This window comes from Colletes latitarsis, chromosome 14, assembly GCF_051014445.1.
Source record: "Colletes latitarsis isolate SP2378_abdomen chromosome 14, iyColLati1, whole genome shotgun sequence".
Taxonomy (NCBI): Eukaryota; Metazoa; Arthropoda; class Insecta; order Hymenoptera; family Colletidae; genus Colletes; species Colletes latitarsis.
In genome coordinates this window covers 20,506,387-20,526,616 of record NC_135147.1, presented here as the reverse complement: position 1 = coordinate 20,526,616, position 20,230 = coordinate 20,506,387, and the positions used below count along the sequence as shown (strand labels likewise).

General features: G+C 32.1%; 2 protein-coding genes across 5 annotated transcripts; one reads left to right on the top strand and one right to left on the bottom strand.

The window, feature by feature from the left end:
- The first annotated feature begins 8,496 nt into the window (after positions 1-8,496).
- Positions 8,497-18,534, top strand: Spag (RNA polymerase II-associated protein spaghetti). Of its 4 annotated transcripts, XR_013080972.1 has the most exons (12): positions 8,497-8,853; positions 8,920-9,051; positions 9,149-9,393; positions 9,496-9,706; positions 12,064-12,402; positions 12,462-12,668; positions 13,119-13,388; positions 13,469-13,661; positions 13,748-16,638; positions 17,085-17,264; positions 17,726-17,998; positions 18,418-18,534. XR_013080972.1 is itself a non-coding variant. In XM_076781159.1 (9 exons), the coding sequence occupies exons 1-9, from the start codon at positions 8,716-8,718 to the stop codon at positions 13,834-13,836; spliced, it is 1,824 nt and encodes a 607-aa protein (XP_076637274.1). In that variant the 5' UTR covers positions 8,497-8,715; the 3' UTR covers positions 13,837-17,027. The 4 variants fall into 4 exon arrangements, 1 of the variants encoding a protein (XP_076637274.1); XR_013080973.1 differs by having other exon boundaries at positions 13,748-16,534; positions 17,726-18,528; XR_013080971.1 differs by having other exon boundaries at positions 17,726-18,528.
- Ift54 (intraflagellar transport 54) lies at positions 14,117-16,614 on the bottom strand. The gene is made up of 10 exons (XM_076781160.1): positions 16,480-16,614; positions 16,271-16,388; positions 16,073-16,185; positions 15,721-15,987; positions 15,253-15,653; positions 15,054-15,158; positions 14,734-14,974; positions 14,514-14,633; positions 14,348-14,433; positions 14,117-14,267 (listed from the first exon to the last, which is right to left on the bottom strand). The coding sequence occupies exons 1-10, from the start codon at positions 16,612-16,614 to the stop codon at positions 14,117-14,119; spliced, it is 1,737 nt and encodes a 578-aa protein (XP_076637275.1).
- Positions 18,535-20,230: the final 1,696 nt, after the last annotated feature.

Genomic DNA, 20,230 nt, shown 5'->3' with positions numbered 1-20,230 from the left:
CACGTCTCCTTCGATATTCAACCGGCGTCGATTCATAATATTTCTATAAACGAAATTACGTATCTCGTAGATATTATTTCGAGTTCCATAATTGTTTAATTCTTATTAGACATGTTTAGTGTAATGTATGTGACTTTAATTTCTATTTTATTTCTGTTACAGTTTCTGATTGAAATTCGAAGTCGACGGAATCCATTTTGAAATTGAAGCTTCGGCAATCATCGGATTCCTCCGTATTAATTCGCGAATGATGCTGGGTACATCGAGAAGCCGCCATTTCCATTATCAAAATCGGTGTGGCGAGACGTGTTCGAACCTGCTCCGGCATGCCAAGACGTGTCGACTTCTCGCGACCAAGAAGGTATGTATTTCATCATTAATATTGCTCGCGTTTACTCTCTAACGGTGCTTTTGTTCAAAATTAATATCTTTTTACGTAAAATTGAGTCGAAATTGTGGATAAAAGTAAATCGTATTTCGCACGCTTCTTCGATATTTAACCGGCGTCGATTCATATCTCTCGAAACGAAATAACGTATCTTGCAGATATTATTTCAAGTTGAACTATTGTTTAATTGTCGTTAGACATGTTTACTATGATGCGTTTGACTTTAATTTCTATTTTATTTCTGTTACAATTTCTGATTGAAATTCGAAGTCGACGGAATCCATTTTGAAATCGAAGCTTCGGCAATCATCGGATTCCTCCGTATTAATTCGCGAATGATGCTGGGTACATCGAGTGGCCGCCATTTCCATTATCAAAATCGGTGTGGCGAGACGTGTTCGAACCTGCTCCGGCATATCAAGACGTGTCGGCGTCTTGCGACCAAGAAGGTACGTATTTCATCATTAATATTGCTCGCGTTTACTCTCTAACGGTACTTTTGTTCAAAATTAATATATTTTTACCCAAAATTGAGTCGGAACTGTGGATAAAAGTAAATCGTATTTCGCACGTTTTCTTCGATATTTAACCGGCGTCGATTTATATCTCTCGAAACGAAATAACGTATCTTGCAGTTTAATTGTCGTTAGACATGTTTACTGTGATGCATTTGACTTTAATTTGTATTTTATTTCTGTTAGACTCTGGTTGGAATTCAAATACGAGGTACGCTACCGGCAAGGAATGGACGCCATTATACTTGGAAACTTTCAAATGGTGTCATCTTCAAACAGTTCAGTAAGGATTGGTAAAATTTATACATATTTTATTATTTTCATTATTTTGTCGATTTATTATTTGTCGAAAGTGTGAGATATCAGTGCTGAGATTGAATAATTGAGTTTAAATAATAAATAATTTTTTAATTTGCTTTATAATCGATTTCGATTATGTGACAAATTAAATGGGAATTAATTGGCCTATTTTATTGCATTTTGATCGCGATTATATATTTCTGGGCGTAAAATATTTACTATTTCTTCCTTTATCATTATGAATTGTTCCAATTGTTATTTGCATACAATTTTCTATGCAAGTTGAGTACGACATAGATATTGCGTAATTATTATGTACTATTTAGATACAATTAAATACCAAACTTTAATTTTTGTACCTTTCAGAACGTTTATAAAAATCGAAATATATATTAAAATTCAATTCAGTTAATACCATCACACTTACGACTCTAATAAATAAAAGCTGGTATATAATATTTTTAAATCTAACAATTATTTTATAATTGATTCCATTAATAATATTTTAACATTTATAATTGTTGAGAAAATTTAAGTTTTACATTTCTGATGTAATTCAATGTGAACAGCAGTATTTCCATTTATAGTTTCTAACTGAAGAAAGAAAAAAGATTAAGAAAGCACAGGTGTGCTTCTTGTTTTTCTTGTGTCCTTCCTTCTTATCTTTCCAGGAAATTTTGTTGGCCGCGCGCAATGCGGCCGGTAGCTTCAGTGTTTGTGCGTAGTAACAGATGTTTTTCTGGGCAAAGTGACCCCAGTAGGTTGTCGTACATACTTAGGGAAACGCGAGAATAGAATCAGTGTTTCTTACGTTATTTTAAAGTATTTCCAGAGCATCGTGGCTCTCCTTGTTTTTTGAATCGCGAGAATAGAGTCATTTGTTCGCCGATATGAATTTTCGGTCGCGGTAATTTAATTTAATATCTAACAAACTTGATTATTTTATTAATTTGAAATTAAAATTCTTCGTTATCGGGATTAGAGTCAGTGCATCACTGGAGAGGAGTATTAGGCGGTGCTCTACGAGCAAACAATGTAAGTATAAATTTATACCTTCAAATTTTTAATTAAAAATCTCTATAGTTTTAACAATAGATTCTAATTATTTTCTTACAGTTTTCTTACAGTCTCTGAACGCGATCCTTAAAACCAGTAGCAGTACCCGGGGGGTATTGGGCGATGGACCACGAGCGAACAATGTAAGTATAACTTTATACTTCCAAATTTTTAATTAAAAATCTCTATAATTTTAACAATAGATTATAATTGCTTTCTTATTCTTTATAGCAGGACCATGCAGAGGGCTTTGATGACTTTCACTGGGCAGCAGCAGCATCATCATGCAGTCATCCCAGAGGTACAAGTTCATCATTGGTGAGTCGCATGTTATTTGTGTTCCTCTGGTCCCCAACCATGTTGTAGAATGAAAGATCCAAATCAACACGGGTGACCAGTTGTATACTTGGTATTTTTGACGAGTTAAGTGACAGCGGGTATGAAAAATACCCGTGAGCATCAATTGTTATATTTTTTTAGTACAGGCTAGGGTCTTCTTGCACTCGCGTTTTTTAATGTTACCAATAAATATTACACAATATGATTATTATACAATTTTTATAAAATATATTAGATATTTTTATTAATTTTATATGAATTATATAATTGAGTAGAATATGAATTAATATAATGTGAAAATATTATATTAATCATATGATTGAGTAGAATATCTAACAATATTAATATAATTATTAAATATTCGTTTCATTAATTAATACATCATGTGATGTATTTCACGTGCAAGAAGGCGTTTCGCGACTGGTCGATTTTCAACTCAAAGGAACATGCATATTAGTTTCATCTTTTAAAAAATTTACTTTGACGACAGAATCGACCAAGGATAATTCAATATTTTGAATAATAATTTAATAGATTTATTACAATTTGCAAAGTAAATTATTTTATCATGAAATCATAATTAAAGTCTTTCATTTTAAGCAATTAAATTTAATCACAAATTTTTCTTGAATAATAATATTTTTCAATATTAACGTACTGTGTTGTTGATATACTACATATAAAAAGTCGAGTCATTTTAACTGAGAATAGATATCGTTTAGTTAATTATTAATAACCACTTTGTCTAGTCAGGATTTTCAGGATATTTTTCCGTGTTCGTTGCCTAAGTTGATGCACATGCCCAGGTGTTATTTGCATGAGCGAAGGCAACGGGGCACGATGGCTTAGTTTGTAACATTTATAATAACTTATCTGTGCGACTGACAATGCTAGTGTATCGTGCACGATGTATTGTCCACATATGTGTGTTGTGGTTAGGTTGTGGAAGTGCATCGTTTCTAAAGTTTATTACAATTTAGATACAGAATTTTTTAACATTAGATTCCTAATAATCATAATAATAATATTAAACTTATAATTATTATTTACTTGGAAATTGTTCATATTGCATAGACGTCAAATAATATTATAAAATGCATAATGAATTAGCTTTTCAATCTTATATAGAGTATACTTTAGTAAAGACTATATTATTAGATATATTAAAATGTTTTACATAAATAATAGAAGTACGCAATGGGCACTAGTCTTTGTCAGTCGATTTCAGGAAATGGTACGTACAATTAGAGTGTGATTGAAGTCAGTTATGTCCGGGTGTCGGAGGAACCCCGGGGAGTCCTCTCTAGTTTAGGTCGCGCCCGGACATTGTGAATGAGAACCGTGGAGTGTTTGTTTGTGAGAATGAGTTTTGCAATTTTTTAAATATAGGGTTAGGTAGGTAGGTAACTTTCTATCTGGTATGTGTGTTAGATGTAAGTAGGTAGGGTCAGGGCAGGACTGTCCACATTAGTAATTCGGGCAGGCGCGTTTTCGCGTGGCAGTTCTGTTCCTGTAGTTACGATTTCGAGAGTTGAAATCTTGCTGATTCAAACGGTGCATGCTGTTTGTTTTAGTTTTGTTTTCGACTTCTCGAATCGCGCGACTCTTAAAGTCGCTCTCTCGCGCTCGCGGTCGTGATTAGGTCCCTTACGAAACGTTCGTTCCCCTCGAGATTCACCACGTATGCTCGACCAACAATTCGTATATTGTTGGAAGACTACGTATTGCACAAAATCTCGAGCCCAGTCTTAAGTAAGTTTCAGATTTCGGCAGGACCGCCGAAGAAAGAAAAGGCTCTATATGAGCTGAAGAAGTCCTGACAAACAGTCACAAGAAAGGGCTACAACGAATGGCTCTTCATTTGCATCTTCTGATGGGAATGGAAAGTCATTATTGTCACTAAACTCGTCAGTAGTTTTGTATTTAGTTTGTATTTTTGGTTGGCTCACGTATGCATGTACTTTGTACATGATTGCACCATACAGCCAGCCATCCCTCCCCTGTATTCTGTTGGCTGGCTCACGTATGCATGTACTTTTTGTACATGATTGCACCATACATGCCAGTCATCAGGGCAACTCGCGTTTTAAATATGAATATTAACACGTTTACTGCCATTTCAAACTTTTATTAATTCTTTAATAATACTTTAAACGAACTCTAATATTCTCAATATAATTATAAAATGTCATCGAATATATTTATATTTTTCATGCTGTTATTTATTTAAACGTGGCAGTCAATGTGTTAATAACTTTTTTCATTATATATTCATAGAGTTGCGAATATACGATAATCGCGTTAGCTTTAGAGTTGCGAATTCCTACTTTTCGCGTTTCTTTTTCAGGGTAGTGTTGCGAATAATTACCATCTCGCGATTGTTTTTATGCAAACCTAGGTATCGGGAGTTTGCTTTAAAAATAGCGTTGCGAACAATTCATATACGCGATTGCACGTAGAGTTGCGAATTACTATTTTTCGCGATTGTTTTTCAGGGTAGTGTTGCGAACAATCACGATTCGCGTTGCTTTTTTACTCTTTTGCACATATAATGGACATCAACCGCGTTTGCAGTTTTCATATTATAAATTAGCGTTGCGATACTGATTCATCGTGCGATATTTTACTTAGCGTTGCGATTCTTTCAATGCCAAAATTCTTCCCCAATTGTAGTACTAGAAGTAGTTAGTATATTTTGTGGCCAGTACATGTGCATTTACATGTACGATTAATCCCTGATTAAAGTTAGAGTTGCGAATAATATACAATGTTCGCGTTTGCTCGTAGAGTTGCGAATAAATATTTATCGCGTTGATATATTAGTGTTGCATATAAACACGATTCGCGTTTCTTTAATGCAAACTTAGGAACCGGGAGTTTGCTTTAAAAATAGCGTTGCGAATTATTAGTAAACGCGATTGCTATTAGAGTTGCGTATTACTATTTTTCGCGTTTGCTTTTCAGAGTAGTGTTGCGAATAATTACCATTCGCGATTGCTTTTATTGTTACAAATCGCGTTTGGAATTTTTCTATTATAAATTAGCGTTGCGATTGTTGATTTATCGCGTTGCTTTTCCCGTAGTGTTGCGATATTTAAAACATCTAACTTCTTCCTCACATGTGCCACTGTAGTTAATAGTAGTTTGCAGTAGATAGTCTATTTTATGCATGTGTATTTGCATCTACACGGAAGACACCAACACGAGATCCAGCAGTTTTGGGCAAAACGCGATTTTTATTAGAGTTGCGAGACATAAATATAATATTTTCTCTAAAGATAGAGTTGCGAATACACAATAATCGCGTTTGTTTGTAGAGTTGCGAATTCCTATTTTTCGCGTTTCCTTTTCAGGGTAGTGTCGCGAATTCAATACGCGATTGCATTTACTGTTATTTAAAAATAGTGTCGCGAATGCACTGATCGGTTTGCTCTTAGCGTTGCGAATTACTATTTTTCGCGTTTACTTTTCAGGGTAGCGTTGCGAATAATTATCATTTGCGGTTGCTTTTATTGTTATAAATCGCGTTTGGAATTTTTCTATTATAAATTAGCGTTGCGATCTTGATTTATCGCGTTTTTATTAATTAGTGTTGCGATTCATTGCCCAAAATTTGACGCTGGCCACTGCTTCAAAATCATCACGAAGAAGCTGCTGTTCTACAAAGCCTCAGAAGGCTCAACGTTATTATCTAAATTAGTGTTGCGTATGATTGTATATGGGTGCACGCGATATAATTAATAAAACAACCCTTTGTGGTTTATTTTACGTATAACAAGCACCACTCGCGTATACTTTTCTATTTTATAAATTAGCGTTGCGAAAGAAAGCCACTCACGGGTTGTTTTCTGAATTTTTGAGTGGACAATTTATTTTATATGTATATTTGTCAATGGAAATACTGCTCAAAAATACTGTTGTTTATAGATCAAACTGTTTCGTTTTTCATAACGTGTAAAAATTTGTAATTTGTATGAATTCATCATTTTTATGTATTCATACGTTTCTATCACAGATTTGTGATGTATTTAAAAATTGATCATAGATTAAATTTACGATTCCGATATATACTATATCAGCAATTATTCATTATTAGAGTTGTTCATTTTTACGGAGTATAGTAACTTATCCGGCTGCAATATTTATTTATAAATAGTGGATTTTTTTATAAATATTCCGAATTCTTTGCATAGATTAAAGTTCGTACGCGATCATTTTTTTAATTGATGAAAAATAAAATGCTTGCTTGAAAAGTGTATGCAAATTACAATTCTACATTTCATATTGAGAATTAATTATCGCGTAGAATCGACATTTGTGTTCGTTGTTGCATTTTTGTACGAACCTAACTTAATTCTCAATGCAATAAAATATAATTATTGCAATTCATACGTTTTGAAAATTTTGTTCTATAAAATCTATCTTAACACTAATATGAATTTAGCTTTTCTTAACATTTAACATGTATATTTCTAAATTTTGTTATATGAGTTTTTACGCGTGGAAAATCTAATTTAAATATTAATTTCATATCAATTTTTCTATGATCAATGATCTTATATTGACAGTATATAATTATTTTTTTTGTGTGCACTAATCCATTTTCATTTCAGCTACTAATCTTTTGAATAAGTTCTTTTCACAGAGTATAGAAGAATGAAATTGGAATTGGTACATGGATTCGAATCGCTTTCTTCTTAGTCACTTTTAAGGAAATATCTATTTATACAATTTCATTTATTGTTTGAATTTATGTTTCAGGAAAACATCGTGGGATTAACAAGAACACCGAGAAGAAAATATTTTATCATATTTCGTTGTTTTAACTGAGTTATATTTTAGGAAAACATCGTGGGATTAACAAGAACACTAAGAAGAAAATATTTTATCATATTTCGTTGTTTTAAATGACTTACATTTTAGGAAAACATCGTGGGATTAACAAGAACACCAAGAAGAAAATATTGTATCATATTACTTCATATTTCTACAGATTGCGTTAGAATATAAGTATAAATGTATATCGATTGTAAGTTAATTAAGCAAATGCGGCATCGTATTCGATACTACCGAGTCTAAACGTACATTTAAGTGGGAATGATTAGTATTAAGGTATATGTATACATATTGGTATTCTACTAAGCTGGGTTCATAAGTGCAGTTGCACTATTCAAATACGATCGTCCATTTAAGTAGGATCAATCAATATCAAGGTTCATATTGGTATTCTAGTAAGCTGGGTTCATAAGTACAGTTGCACATTTCATTCTTCAGTGTCTTATTAGACACTATTCAAATACAATTGTCCACTTCAGTAGGAACAATCAATATCAGGGTACATATTGGTATCCTAATAGTCAGGGTTCGTTCATGCAGTTGCACTTTTCTATTTCGTTCCTAGAAAACATGTGTATCATCTCACATGAATCGATATTTTGTTAGGTTTTTGATCTCTCTATCAGGTTTTTCTTCTAAATACTCTCTTCTTGTTGTTGAAATAGCCAATAGATGTTAGGATTTCTCGCCAAAGGAGGGTGGTTGGGGCGAGGCTAGGGTGGGTCTCCATTCGCAGCAACCTCCACGTGGTGAGACCTGGATCATTATTATTTAGTATGTAATTAATTCTTTATGATGTAATTATTAATTGCATAGTAAATAATATGAGCTAATGGCTGCGATCTTTCTCGTATAGTTTAGTATAAATATAGCTTCTTCATCAGATCCAAAGTGATCAATATTTCAATCGTTTATCAAATCGTAATTCTCGCTACATGTAGTTTTAATTCTTGTAGCTGATAGCGTTTCAGTCTTATTCCATTCAGAATCGGTAACTTTGGAATTGACACCGAAATGATAACAAGATTAAACAGTGTTTCTCAACTCTTTGTGAGAGATATAACGACGGAGTAAACATTTTGAAGTATTCGAATTTCTGTTGATACAAATCGATGTTCGGTATATATAAACGAAGCAAACATTTCATTCATTTAGGTAATTGAATACTTTGTCAAAGCATAGTATAATTATTAGAAACATTGTTTGAAACTAACAAAGAGACATAACATAACCTAATTTCACAAGTGATATTGTAATTTATCTTAAAATAAAATTATAAATATGGATAAATCGATCTTAATGCAAAAGCAAGTGAAAGATAATGCAGAAGATTTGCACAAAGAATTTCTTGACATGAAAAATTGGGAAGAGCAAATGAAAAGCAAAGATGAGGAACTAAGGAATCAAAGAAGCGAACAAGTATGACCTTATCAGTAAAAATTGTTAATAATATATTTCATTTTAATTAAGGTTATATTTTTATAGACTTCCTTACCTCCGATTAGAAGCAAAAATAAGAGTAAAACAAAATTAACTCCTACAAAACAAAATGGATCTGATATTAAACCGAAAAGAATTAAATCATATGATTACTCTGCTTGGGATAAATTTGACATAGTAAGGCTTATATTATATTTTAGAAATTGAGACAATGTATAGAATATTTATCCTTGTATAAAATTAACAAACATTAATTACATTTAATGTTATAAAGGATAAAGCATGTATAGAAGTAGATAAAACAGAGCAATCAGATAGTTCTGAGGATGAAGTTATGTCTAAAGAAGAATTAGAAAAAGCACATAAAGTGGGAACAAAATATAAAAATCAAGGCAATATTTTTGTTCAGCAACAAAAATGGACAGAAGCAATTAAAAGTTATAATCAAGCTATAAAAGCTTTTCCATACGATGCTATATTTTATGCAAATCGTGCGCTCTGTCAATTAAAATTAGATAAGTAAGTTTTCCTTCTTTAATATAGTATATGATGAACAGTTTGTTTAATTTTTTATGCAAAGCATAACAAAAGTTTTAAAGTGATACTAAGTTATATTTTTAGCTGTTGTTCTGCCGAATCAGATTGTTCTGCAGCAATACAATTGGATGCAACTTACGTAAAAGCTTATCATAGAAGAGCAACAGCTAGAATAAACTTAAAACAATACAAGGAAGCTAAGCAAGACTTAGAAAATGTCTTAAAATTGGAACCTTCTAATAAAGAAGCAAAGGTACTACTCACTGAAATTGAAAACAAGATGAAAGTCTCAGATGTAAGTAATAAATAAAGAAGTACAGTAATGCCCACATAAGTGACCGCATTTTTGTCCACTTAAATGACCGTGGTTATCTCCACCAATTCTTAGAAGCCAATCGGCTTCGAACATTGAGCGTGTCGAGCGTAACTTGATGCCGGTCATTATCGATACATTGTATATATGGTTTCGGGTGCCAGCTATTGTATTTCATTCGTACTTATCTTCTTTCCTTTTCTTCGTTGAATTCTGAGAAGTAACCATGCCCACATAAGTGACCTCAGCCGGTCCCGAGCGTGGTCACTTATGTGGGCACTACTGTACATTCATTGATATACAAGGTGTTCGGCCACCTCTGGGAAAAATTTTAATGAGAGATTCTTGAGGACAAAATGAAACGAAAATCAAGAGTATCAATTTCTTGACTGAGGCTTCGTTAAAAAGTTATTAAAAAACTAAATTAAAAAATTTCAAATCATTCTGAAAAAATTATTTTTGGATACAGGGATCGATTACAATCATTTTTGATCATTATACATAACTCCGAAATCCTACCCACTTTCGAGAAAAAAAATCGGGCAGGTGCTGAAAGTTATGGGTGAAAAAAAAAACTTTTGAATCGTCCTGGAAAAATTATTTTTAGTTGCAGGGGTCAATTGCAAGCATTTTTGGTCAATAGACATACCCCCGAAATCCTACTCAGTTTCGAGAAAAAAATTCCTTACCGAAAATATAATTTCTGGCCAGAAATGTCTGTCCGAATTTTCATGCGAATCTTTAAAACGTCATAACTTCTGAACGGATTGGACGATTTTAATGTTTAAAAAAGCAAACTACGCGTATTTCGATGGAGAATATGTACAAATTGCAAAAATATTCGAAAAGTTGGTCTTTGTCCCCGTAAAATGAGAAAAATCCCATAAAAATGGTTCAATTTTCAAACAGCCATAACTCCTACAATTGTGAATATATTTCAATGAAACTTTTTTCTGAAGTAGAGCTCATGGGTACCTACAAAAAAGTATTAGACAACTTTTCTGTAGGGCGTCAAACAAAATTACTAAAAATGAAAAACAAATTTTTAAGAAAAATCGACAGGGGGTAGTTGCCTAAATTTTTCGGCGAAATTGAAAAATTTCAAATCGTTCTGGAAAAATTATTTTTGATTGAGGGGGTCAATTACAAACATTTTTGGTGAATACATATACTTCCGAAATCCTACCCACTTTCGAGAAAAAAATTCGAGTAGGTGCTGAAAGTTATGGGTGAAAAAAAAAACTTTCGAATCGTCCTGGAAAAATTATTTTTAGTTGCAGGGGTCAATTGCAAGCATTTTTGGTCAATAGACATACCCCCGAAATCCTACTCAGTTTCGAGAAAAAAATTCCTTACCGAAAATATAATTTCTGGCCAGAAATGTCTGTCCGAATTTTCATGCGAATCTTTAAAACGTCATAACTTCTGAACGGATTGGACGATTTTAATGTTTAAAAAAGCAAACTACGCGTATTTCGATGGAGAATATGTACAAATTGCAAAAATATTCGAAAAGTTGGTCTTTGTCCCCGTAAAATGAGAAAAACCCCATAAAAATGGTCCAATTTTCAAACAGCCATAACTCCTACAATTGTGAATATATTTCAATGAAACTTTTTTCTGAAGTAGTGCTCATGAGTACCTACAAAAAAGTTTTAGACAACTTTTCTATAGGGCGTCAAACAAATTTATTAAAAATGAAAAACAAATTTTTAAGAAAAATCGACAGGGGGTAGCTGCCTAAATTTTTCGGCGAAAATGAAAAGTTTCAAATCATTCTGGAAAAATTATTTTCGGTTGCGGGGATCAATTACAATCATTTTTGGTCAATATACATACCCCCGAAATCCTATGCACTTTCGCGAAAAAAATTCGAGAATGTGCGAAATTTTTCGACAAAATTAAAACATTTCAAATCGGTTTGGAAAAATTATTTTCGGTTGCGGGGGTCAATTACAATTATTTTTGGTGAATAGACATACCCCCGAAATCTTGGGCATTTTCGAGTAAAAAATTCAGTACGAGTAGAACTTTAAACGTTAATAACTTTTTAACGAAGCCTCCATCAACAAATTGGTATTCTTGAGTTTCGGCTTATTTTGGCCTCTAGAATCTCCCATTAAAATTTTTTCCAGAGGTGGCCGAACACCCTGTATACAGGGTGTTACTGAACGGGTGCGCGACGCTCTGCAGAGAGGGAGAATTTATTAAAAGTCTCGCCAATGTTTCACATTTATAATTATGATCAATCGCCTCTTACCCGCTAGTACCATCCGTCCGGTAACTTCCGGGATAGTTGAATTATAAAACATATTATTTAATAATGTTACTTTACATAGTCAATTATCACATTAAAAGAGAATGCAAAGAAATTATCTGAAGAAACACCAGTAGAAAAAGTAATTGGTGAAAAAATGTGGTCTAGTATTAAAACAGATATTAAAGATGTTAAAGAAAGTAAAGAGGTCGGGAAAGATATTAATATGAAGATGGAAAGGGATAAAAAAGATAAAAGTAGTAAGAATCTGAAACATGTTAAAGAAGATATAATACCTGGCATACAAAATATTGCTACAGCATATAATGGAAGAGATCCACGTATTCCTGTTTGGTTACCAGAGAAAGATGATGTTGCTGTAATAGAACCTATTGAAAAGCCGCCTCACTTACGTTCAAAGGTACGATTACGTAATTGCGGGTGACCATAATGAATGCTTAAAGTACTCATTATTTATAGAAGTTGCTAACAAGAATACCCGTGGAAGAAGTAGAATTTATTACTATTCAGCATGACCAAAAGAATGAAGGAACTACATCTAATGAACATGAATCTGTACAGTTAAAGAAAAATGTTGGAGATGATCCAAATATTCCAATTTGTTTACCAGAGAAAGACGATGTTGTAACAGAATCAATTAATAAGTCTTCTCGCTTAAACTTAAAGGCAAGATTACATAATTCAGCAACTGAGTACACTGAATAATATGAATTTAGTTTTGCAATGTCTGCTGAATGATACTTGTAGAGTTTTTCATTTTAGATACGGATCTGGATGAGTTTTTGTAAAAAGACATGATTTTGTTAAACAATGATGTATGTATTATGTGCAATCTACAAATGGAGATTTTACTGTATTTATTAGTGTGTACTTTTTAAAAATTGTATAGTTTTGAATGGTTGTACATGGATATCGAAATTTAAAAGAAAGCCGATGCTCGTAATTTTTGCGCGTCACTTTTAAACATTGGCAGTAATAGAGCAATTCTACTTATGAATTCGTGTTTAGTACAAAAAACTTTACGAGAGACATCCAGTATATATTGCAAAATATAAAAAAGAACTTTATTTGTTAGGCATGGTTATTATGGGTGTTAAAAATGCCTATTATATATAGGAGTTGGAAACAGGAATAGCAGTTGAAGAAGCAGAATTTGGCTCTGTGCAATATCATCGAAATAATGAAAAAACAGTATTTAAAGAATATGAACATGCACAGTTAAAGAAAATTAGTGCACATGAGAAATCTAAAAATGAAAGTTCTATTAAGGATTCTAAATCTGTAGAAAATACTAATAATATACCTCCAGTTCCTAAAACAGCCGTACAATTTGTAACGAATTGGAAAACAAATAAATCGTCAGAATTTAGGTATAAGTATTTAAAGGTAAGAATGGAATTACCAATATTGACATTTTTTAATATTATATCTATATTTTTTAATGCAATTAAAAAATTGAATTTCAGCAATTGCCCGAGAATAGTTTGTCCAAAATATTTCAAGATTCTATGGAATCTGATATCTTTAGCGACATATTGGAAGTTTTATGGGTAGAATTTATAAAAAGAAAAGAGTCTATATTTTCATATTTAAAAGATCTTAGCGAAGTCAAACGATTTAGAGCTCTCATTATGTTCATTAGCAACAATGAAAAACAATGTAGGAATTATTATACTAAATCTAAAGTATTTTTAAATATTAAAAGTACTACTTTCTCTTTTATATGATTTATTTAAAATTTGTAGGTTTAAGGGTGCTTTTTGAACATTGCAAAACAATCGAGAATATATCTCAAGAAGAAGTTACAGCTTTGCAAGAGAAATATGAAATTTGACAAGAAATGGATATTATGCATTTAAAGCCATAAAAAATATTTCTAAGTTGTAAAAAAGGTTGTTTAAGTTATGTATTTTGTACGTATATTTTTATTTAAATAAGAATATAAGGATATAAAGATAATTTTGTTATTGTTTATATTAAACTATGTGTTGCATATTTTATTATTTTACATATGTACACAATCTAAATACAAGCTTGAAAGATGTAGTGATCATAACAGAAAGGTTAAAAAATATGAAGAAAAGAAAAATACTTTCATTGTATAGAAATGAAACTTAAACGTGACCGTTTAATAATGTTTGTATCCTTTGATCATTCTTCATTATTTGTGATTTTGCTTGACATATTTTATCCAATTGTATTTGCATATTATGATCAATTTCCTTCAACGTTTCCTTCATAGGTTCTATTAATTCTTGTGTTTTTCTGGAAGAATACGAATTTATTATACACATATGTAATACATAACTTTTAATAACTGAAAAATTCTGAACAAAAATTCATACATGTTTTCCATTTGTAATTGTGCGTTTACTTGTTGATACTGATTTCTCCATTCCATTAACTCTTTTTGCATAATTTCTACATCTTCCTGCAAGGATGGTATAATTTACATCATAGATGTAGCAACAGTATTGAAAAATATAGTGATGTAAACTAAAAATAGTATACCTGAAAGTAATCTAATAATTTTCCAAGTGGATTTGTTGCACGAGTTAAAGTTTGTATTGTATTACGAAGTTTGTCAATTTCCTTTGTTACTATGTCACGCTTTGAATTTGTATCCCACGCCTAATAACAGACTTATATTTCATATAATGAAAAACTTCATATTATAAATAAATGATGATGCAACAAGTAATACATTATAAATTAATGTAAATGTTCTTACAATATTCGTCTTTTTAGGTATCACATCTACATTTTCATTATTGACCAATTCTTTCTGAGTTTCCAATATTTGAGCAACAAGATGTCCATGTTCTTGCGTTAATTGATCATCCACTTTATAGGTACTATTATTGTCTAAGGAGTCATCACCTCCTCTAGTTTCCATAACTACCATGTCATCTGCATCATCTTCTTTGGTATCAGAATTTTCTACAATAACACTAATATTTCCTATTGGTGTTCTAGAAGAATAATTTTTAATAATTGGTAAATTCTTTTATAATATGTTTCATGGAAAAATACATTTGGCGTCATTCTTACAATATCTCTTCGTTAATAATTAATTCTGGTTTCCCTCGTATTCTGGGCGCTGCAGGCCTAGCACTGATTGGTCTTGCACTAGGCGGACGTAAAGAAGTTTTTGGTCTAAAATTAGATTGTGGAACACAAAAAATACCAAATTTAACTAAATAACTATAAAATATTTATCTCTAAATAGATAGAATGCATTAAAAAATACCTCATATCAATATTTTCTAATTGAGATTTTTGAACGTCGGATGTTCCATAGTCAGGTTTTTCTATATTCTGAGGAGAAATTTCATTTTCTTTATATTCCGTCTTTTCTCTGTTTTCACTTATTTTGTTATTTTCTATGTTATTTGTAGATTTAGGTTCCAAGTTTGCAGTGTCTGATGTATTCAGTATATGATTTTGAGTTTCACTATGTTCATTATGTGTTGCTTCCTTTGATTTATTTTCAACTTCTTTTTGTATTTTATTCTCATCTTCTTTTTTGTCTGTGTTTATATTTATTTGCAAGGGAGTTATATCAGATGAAGATATAGATGTGTTTTGTTTCAATTTAGCAGCCGAAGACTTTCTTGTACGTCCAGATGAAGGAACTTTATCTTGGGATGACTAGAAATTATACATTCAGTTGCATTTTTCTATCTTTATAATTTAGGTTTAAAATATTATAATTTACCTGAGTAAGTGGAACGTGTGTAGCTTCAAAATTTCTTTGAGATTTTTCATTTTCATCTTTATGTGACCCTGATTCATTTACTGCTGCACTAGAAGTTCTTTTCTTTCGATCAGTAGGTTTTTCTTTAGCAGTTACAACTCTTTTTTGAGGCACTTCTTTTGGTAGTACTTTTTTTTCTTCTTTTTTAACAGATGATTTACTTTGTGAAGTTGACTTACTTTTCTCTAGATTCTTTTTATAATGTTCAATGGCTTCTGTACTGTTTATCTGATTTGCAAAGTGCTCATTAATTGTTTGTTCTTTATCTAGTATATTTTAAAATATACCATTTAAAATATATCATTTACATTACCTTTTTATCTAAAGCTTTTCCAATTGCTTGGAGTAATTCATTTGTTTTAGTAGGTTCCTGACCAGAAATTATCTTACTAGCTCTTACAGTTAAATTAGCATTGGTAGTTAATTCTAAAATAATTCAGAGGTGTATTTCAGTGGAAAGAAAAATATTGAACATTCTATATACATTTATACAAGAAATGTGACAACTTACTGACAACATCAATCAATTTTGTTAAATAAGCAAGTTTTGCCTCTTTGTTTTTTATATTTTCAGAGTTCAGTTCTTCTTCAGTAAATAAACCATCCAAGAAACCAGTCTCCTTTATGATCTATGATATCATTTATTTATCAATATGAAAGTATAGAGCACATGAGTTTTACTTAAAATAGAAAGAATAAATTATGAAAACGATACATTACTGCGGATATAATATCATGAAGGAATCGGAACGGTGGTTTCTTCAGCAGTTTCTCGGTGAGCGGTGGCTTTTTAAAATACTTGCCAAGCACATCTTGTGTTTTTTGAATTACTTCCGGCTTCACATCGTCTGCCATTGTTAATTACAATTAAAACATATGGTGAGTTTCAATGCATATTTCTTGGCAATATTCGTGAACTTTGTGTTGCATTATGTGGTTGCATAGTAACGCGTATACGACCATGTACTATGTGGCTCAAATAAAGTGTTACAGTCTGTTTCTTCAGAATCAATGAAGCTATCAATTTTATTTTCTTTTTTTTTTATTGGGGGCTAATTCTTTCATGTGCAACACATTTTTTGGGGTGACTATTAGGAGGATAAGGGAGCATCTTTAAGATTTTTCTTAAAATGGAAGGTAAATTCTTTTGTCATTTGGATAGTTCTTATCAAATTAAATATTTATTTGTAGATGAATTATTTTATGTATCATGACATTATACTACAAGTTATGTATATCAATTTAAGTACTCATCTTTTTTAAAATGATCTATTTTAGATAATATTTTACACAATTCTGTCTATTACTAATGATAATTTTTTTAGGGGGTGATTGTACCACAGACGAGGTATACGAGTAGACCTTATATCCAATGTATTTTTTTGGCCCATTACCATATTCGTGTCACTCGCAACATTAACAACAGGTTACACAAATGAATACAAGAGGAAGTGAGACAGAAAATGAAATTACAGAAACATTTCTGGCCACACATTATATTTTCGGTAAAGAATTTTTTTCTCGAAAGTGCGTAGGATTTCGAGGGTATGTTTATTGACCAGAAATGATTGTAATTGACCCGTGCAATCGAAAATAATTTTTTTAGAACGATTTGAAATTTTTTTTTCGCCGAAAAATTTAGGTACCTACCCCCTGTCGATTTTTCTTAAAACTTCATTTTTGATTTTTAGTAATTTCGTTTGACGCCCTATAGAAAAGTTGTCTAATACTTTTTTGTAGGTACCCATGAGCTCTACTTCAGAAACAAAGTTCAATGAAATATATTCATTATTGTAGGAGTTATGGTCGTTTGAAAATTGCGTTTTTTAATCCCTTCCATAGTCAACTCACATGTATTTACGCACATACTACAGCTATCTGCCCATCAATACTAATTTAGTGAATAGTCTCTCGACTGACCGCCATTCATGAGAAGAGGACGTTAAAATCATCTCCGAATTTTCAGGTCGGTATGGCAGTCAGGTTGGGTCACAAAAGTCCATAAGGTGAAAGGTCTACTCGTATATCTCGTCTGCGATTATACAGACCAGAAGAAGACTAAAACGAAGAATAATGATATTGAGTTTGAGCCGTTTTCTACTTTCGAAATTGAAGTTTTCTCTTTGGACTGCCTTTTGCGCTGACTACGGCGGTGACAACGACACGATTGGAGTATCACCCCGTAATGTGTGTAATCGCGGTGCCCGCGAAAGCCGGATAAATCGCCGGACATCGAGGCGTTAGTGTTTTATAGTACATTAATTAGTCCGTTTGTGATGAGGAGGCGGATTAAAAAGTTTTACAACGTTGTAAATGCAAAAGGGGGCCTCCTTGTGGCCTGTGCTCGCGCCATGATTCGCCATTTAATTCCACCTTTCTTTTACGCGGACCGACGTTTTGCCGTGTTTCACGGGCCATACACACACGTTCTGTCCACGTATAATACATTTGGACCGAACCGTTTATGGTATTACTACATTCGTCGCTTCGGCGTTCCACCACTGATGCATGCTTTATTGCCATTGCTTTATTAGGCTTTCGTTTAATTGCTCGGGTCTAACGGCCGAGCTTGGCATACTTTCGTCTCGAGTTATAGGCTAATCGGGCTTTCCAACGAGCTTGGCCCTTGTTTTAATACAGCTCCTTCTTCTTTTTAAGGATTAAACATTTTATGACGTGCGATGTTTGGAGATGCCTGTCGCCATATACGTAGATTGTTCAAAAAGTTTGAAGAATCAAAAAAACAAGTGAATCTTTATTGATACTTTCAAAACTTTCGACTTTATAATTTAGGTCATTATTAATTTTTGTTGATTGTATCTATTCTTAGAAATAATCATAGTGTGTATAAATATTTATTATAATTCATAAAAATGAATAAAATTATATTCAGTTTGCGTGTTATTCGATGTCATTTAATTTTGCCTTATAACATTTTTTTATATCTCGTTTTGGTCAGATATTTTTTTGTATCACCACTAGTACCGTTGTTAAATGCAATTTTGAGAACATTTTAATGAAGTCGTCGTTTCGTCTTTTCTGTTTCATAATAAATAAATCAAAGGAAGCATTTGGTTAAGGTTATTAGTCATTTCACTTTATTAGAGTGTCAAAGTTCTATTGACTCGTTAAAATTAAATATCGTACATAATAATATGGCGTCATTTCATTTGATCAAGACAAAATGATACAACACACAACACATGAAAAATATAATATACAACACGGGGAAATACCGTATCGGTAATCACAAAAATTGATCGTGCTGAAACTATTCGGGAATTCTTAGAACACTTATATATCGATACGTTTTATCGTATATTGTTGTGTCGCTATGTATATTTTAATGACTTCTCGTGCCGAAGATAGAGCGTCCATGGTGTCGAACGCGGAAGAGGAATAAAAATAATAATTTATTTATAAATTAGCTTAACAAACTTACGCGTACCCTACGATATTGCAGTCAACAATACATGTTCGACGATTGATGCTAATATTACGCACAACTTATAGGTACATTTTTATGTGCATCGTAGTACAACGACGACCGCTTTTACTTACCTTGGAATTTTCGGACATCGATAAAGCCATACTAATTATATTTTCGGTTGTAAAGTGACTTTATAAATACAGAACCTTTGCGTTCCTTTTATTTTTTGGTAAATTATGTTACATGTCTACTTTAATGTTACATTCTTTGCGTCACACTGATCGTTTCGAATCCCGTATCCACCGAATATGCTTTTAATCCTTCAGGCAACAAAAAGAGTATCGTTGGAATTGAAAAATATAAATAAAAAGTCTGGCGATCACGTTTAGAGCCAAGAAAAGCGTGGATATTTTAATATACAATAAATATTTTCAGTTTCAATTATCATTATTTCGTTGAAAATGAAACAAGAATCGTGGATTCGTCAATTGTAACATTTATACAAAAGATTGAAGTATTTACGTACTATATTATTCAATGATTTTTAAATAATTTAATTCTCAATAGTTATTCGATAATTTAAAAAAATTAAAGTACATATCCACACTTTTAAAGTTTCTTTAATAATACTCTCCACAAAGTTAAAGGATTAAAGAAATATTCATCATCATCTGAAAATATTTTTCACAGATCCTCTTGTCAAATAACACTGACCAATGAGTTTATATTTGATATTTGTGGCGAAATTACAGTTTTATCTTGATGTTCATATTTACATTAATGCTTTTCGAAAAAGAAAGTAATGATGGTCGCATTATTAATATTTCTGTATACGTGTATCTTAAAAGTCCGCAGGGCAGCCCGTTTGAAAACTGGCGGGCTGTTGGGGGGTAGCGTCCCCACGTACCCGAGGCGCTAATTAAGCAGTATTAATACTTTGACGGCCACTATCACTTATACATGATCATACTCTCGCGGTTGCTATATCATCACCCATTCAGCCTATTTATTTTTAGATCGATGTTTGTTCTTTACTATATT

What these genes read in the sequence shown, in the direction of transcription:
- Spag (XM_076781159.1), top strand. Translation starts at nt 8,716, where the DNA reads ATGGATAAATCGATCTTAATGCAAAAGCAAGTGAAAGATAATGCAGAA. An exon ending in CTTCTCGCTTAAACTTAAAG is followed by an intron (nt 12,669 to 13,118) that starts GCAAGATTACAT and finishes TATTATATATAG; the next exon opens with GAGTTGGAAACAGGAATAGC. An exon ending in TTAGGTATAAGTATTTAAAG is followed by an intron (nt 13,389 to 13,468) that starts GTAAGAATGGAA and finishes ATTGAATTTCAG; the next exon opens with CAATTGCCCGAGAATAGTTT.
- Ift54 (XM_076781160.1), bottom strand. Translation starts at nt 16,614, where the DNA reads ATGGCAGACGATGTGAAGCCGGAAGTAATTCAAAAAACACAAGATGTG. An exon ending in TTAGAAAATATTGATATGAG is followed by an intron (nt 15,159 to 15,252) that starts GTATTTTTTAAT and finishes ATCTAATTTTAG; the next exon opens with ACCAAAAACTTCTTTACGTC. An exon ending in ATTATTAACGAAGAGATATT is followed by an intron (nt 14,975 to 15,053) that starts GTAAGAATGACG and finishes TTATTCTTCTAG; the next exon opens with AACACCAATAGGAAATATTA.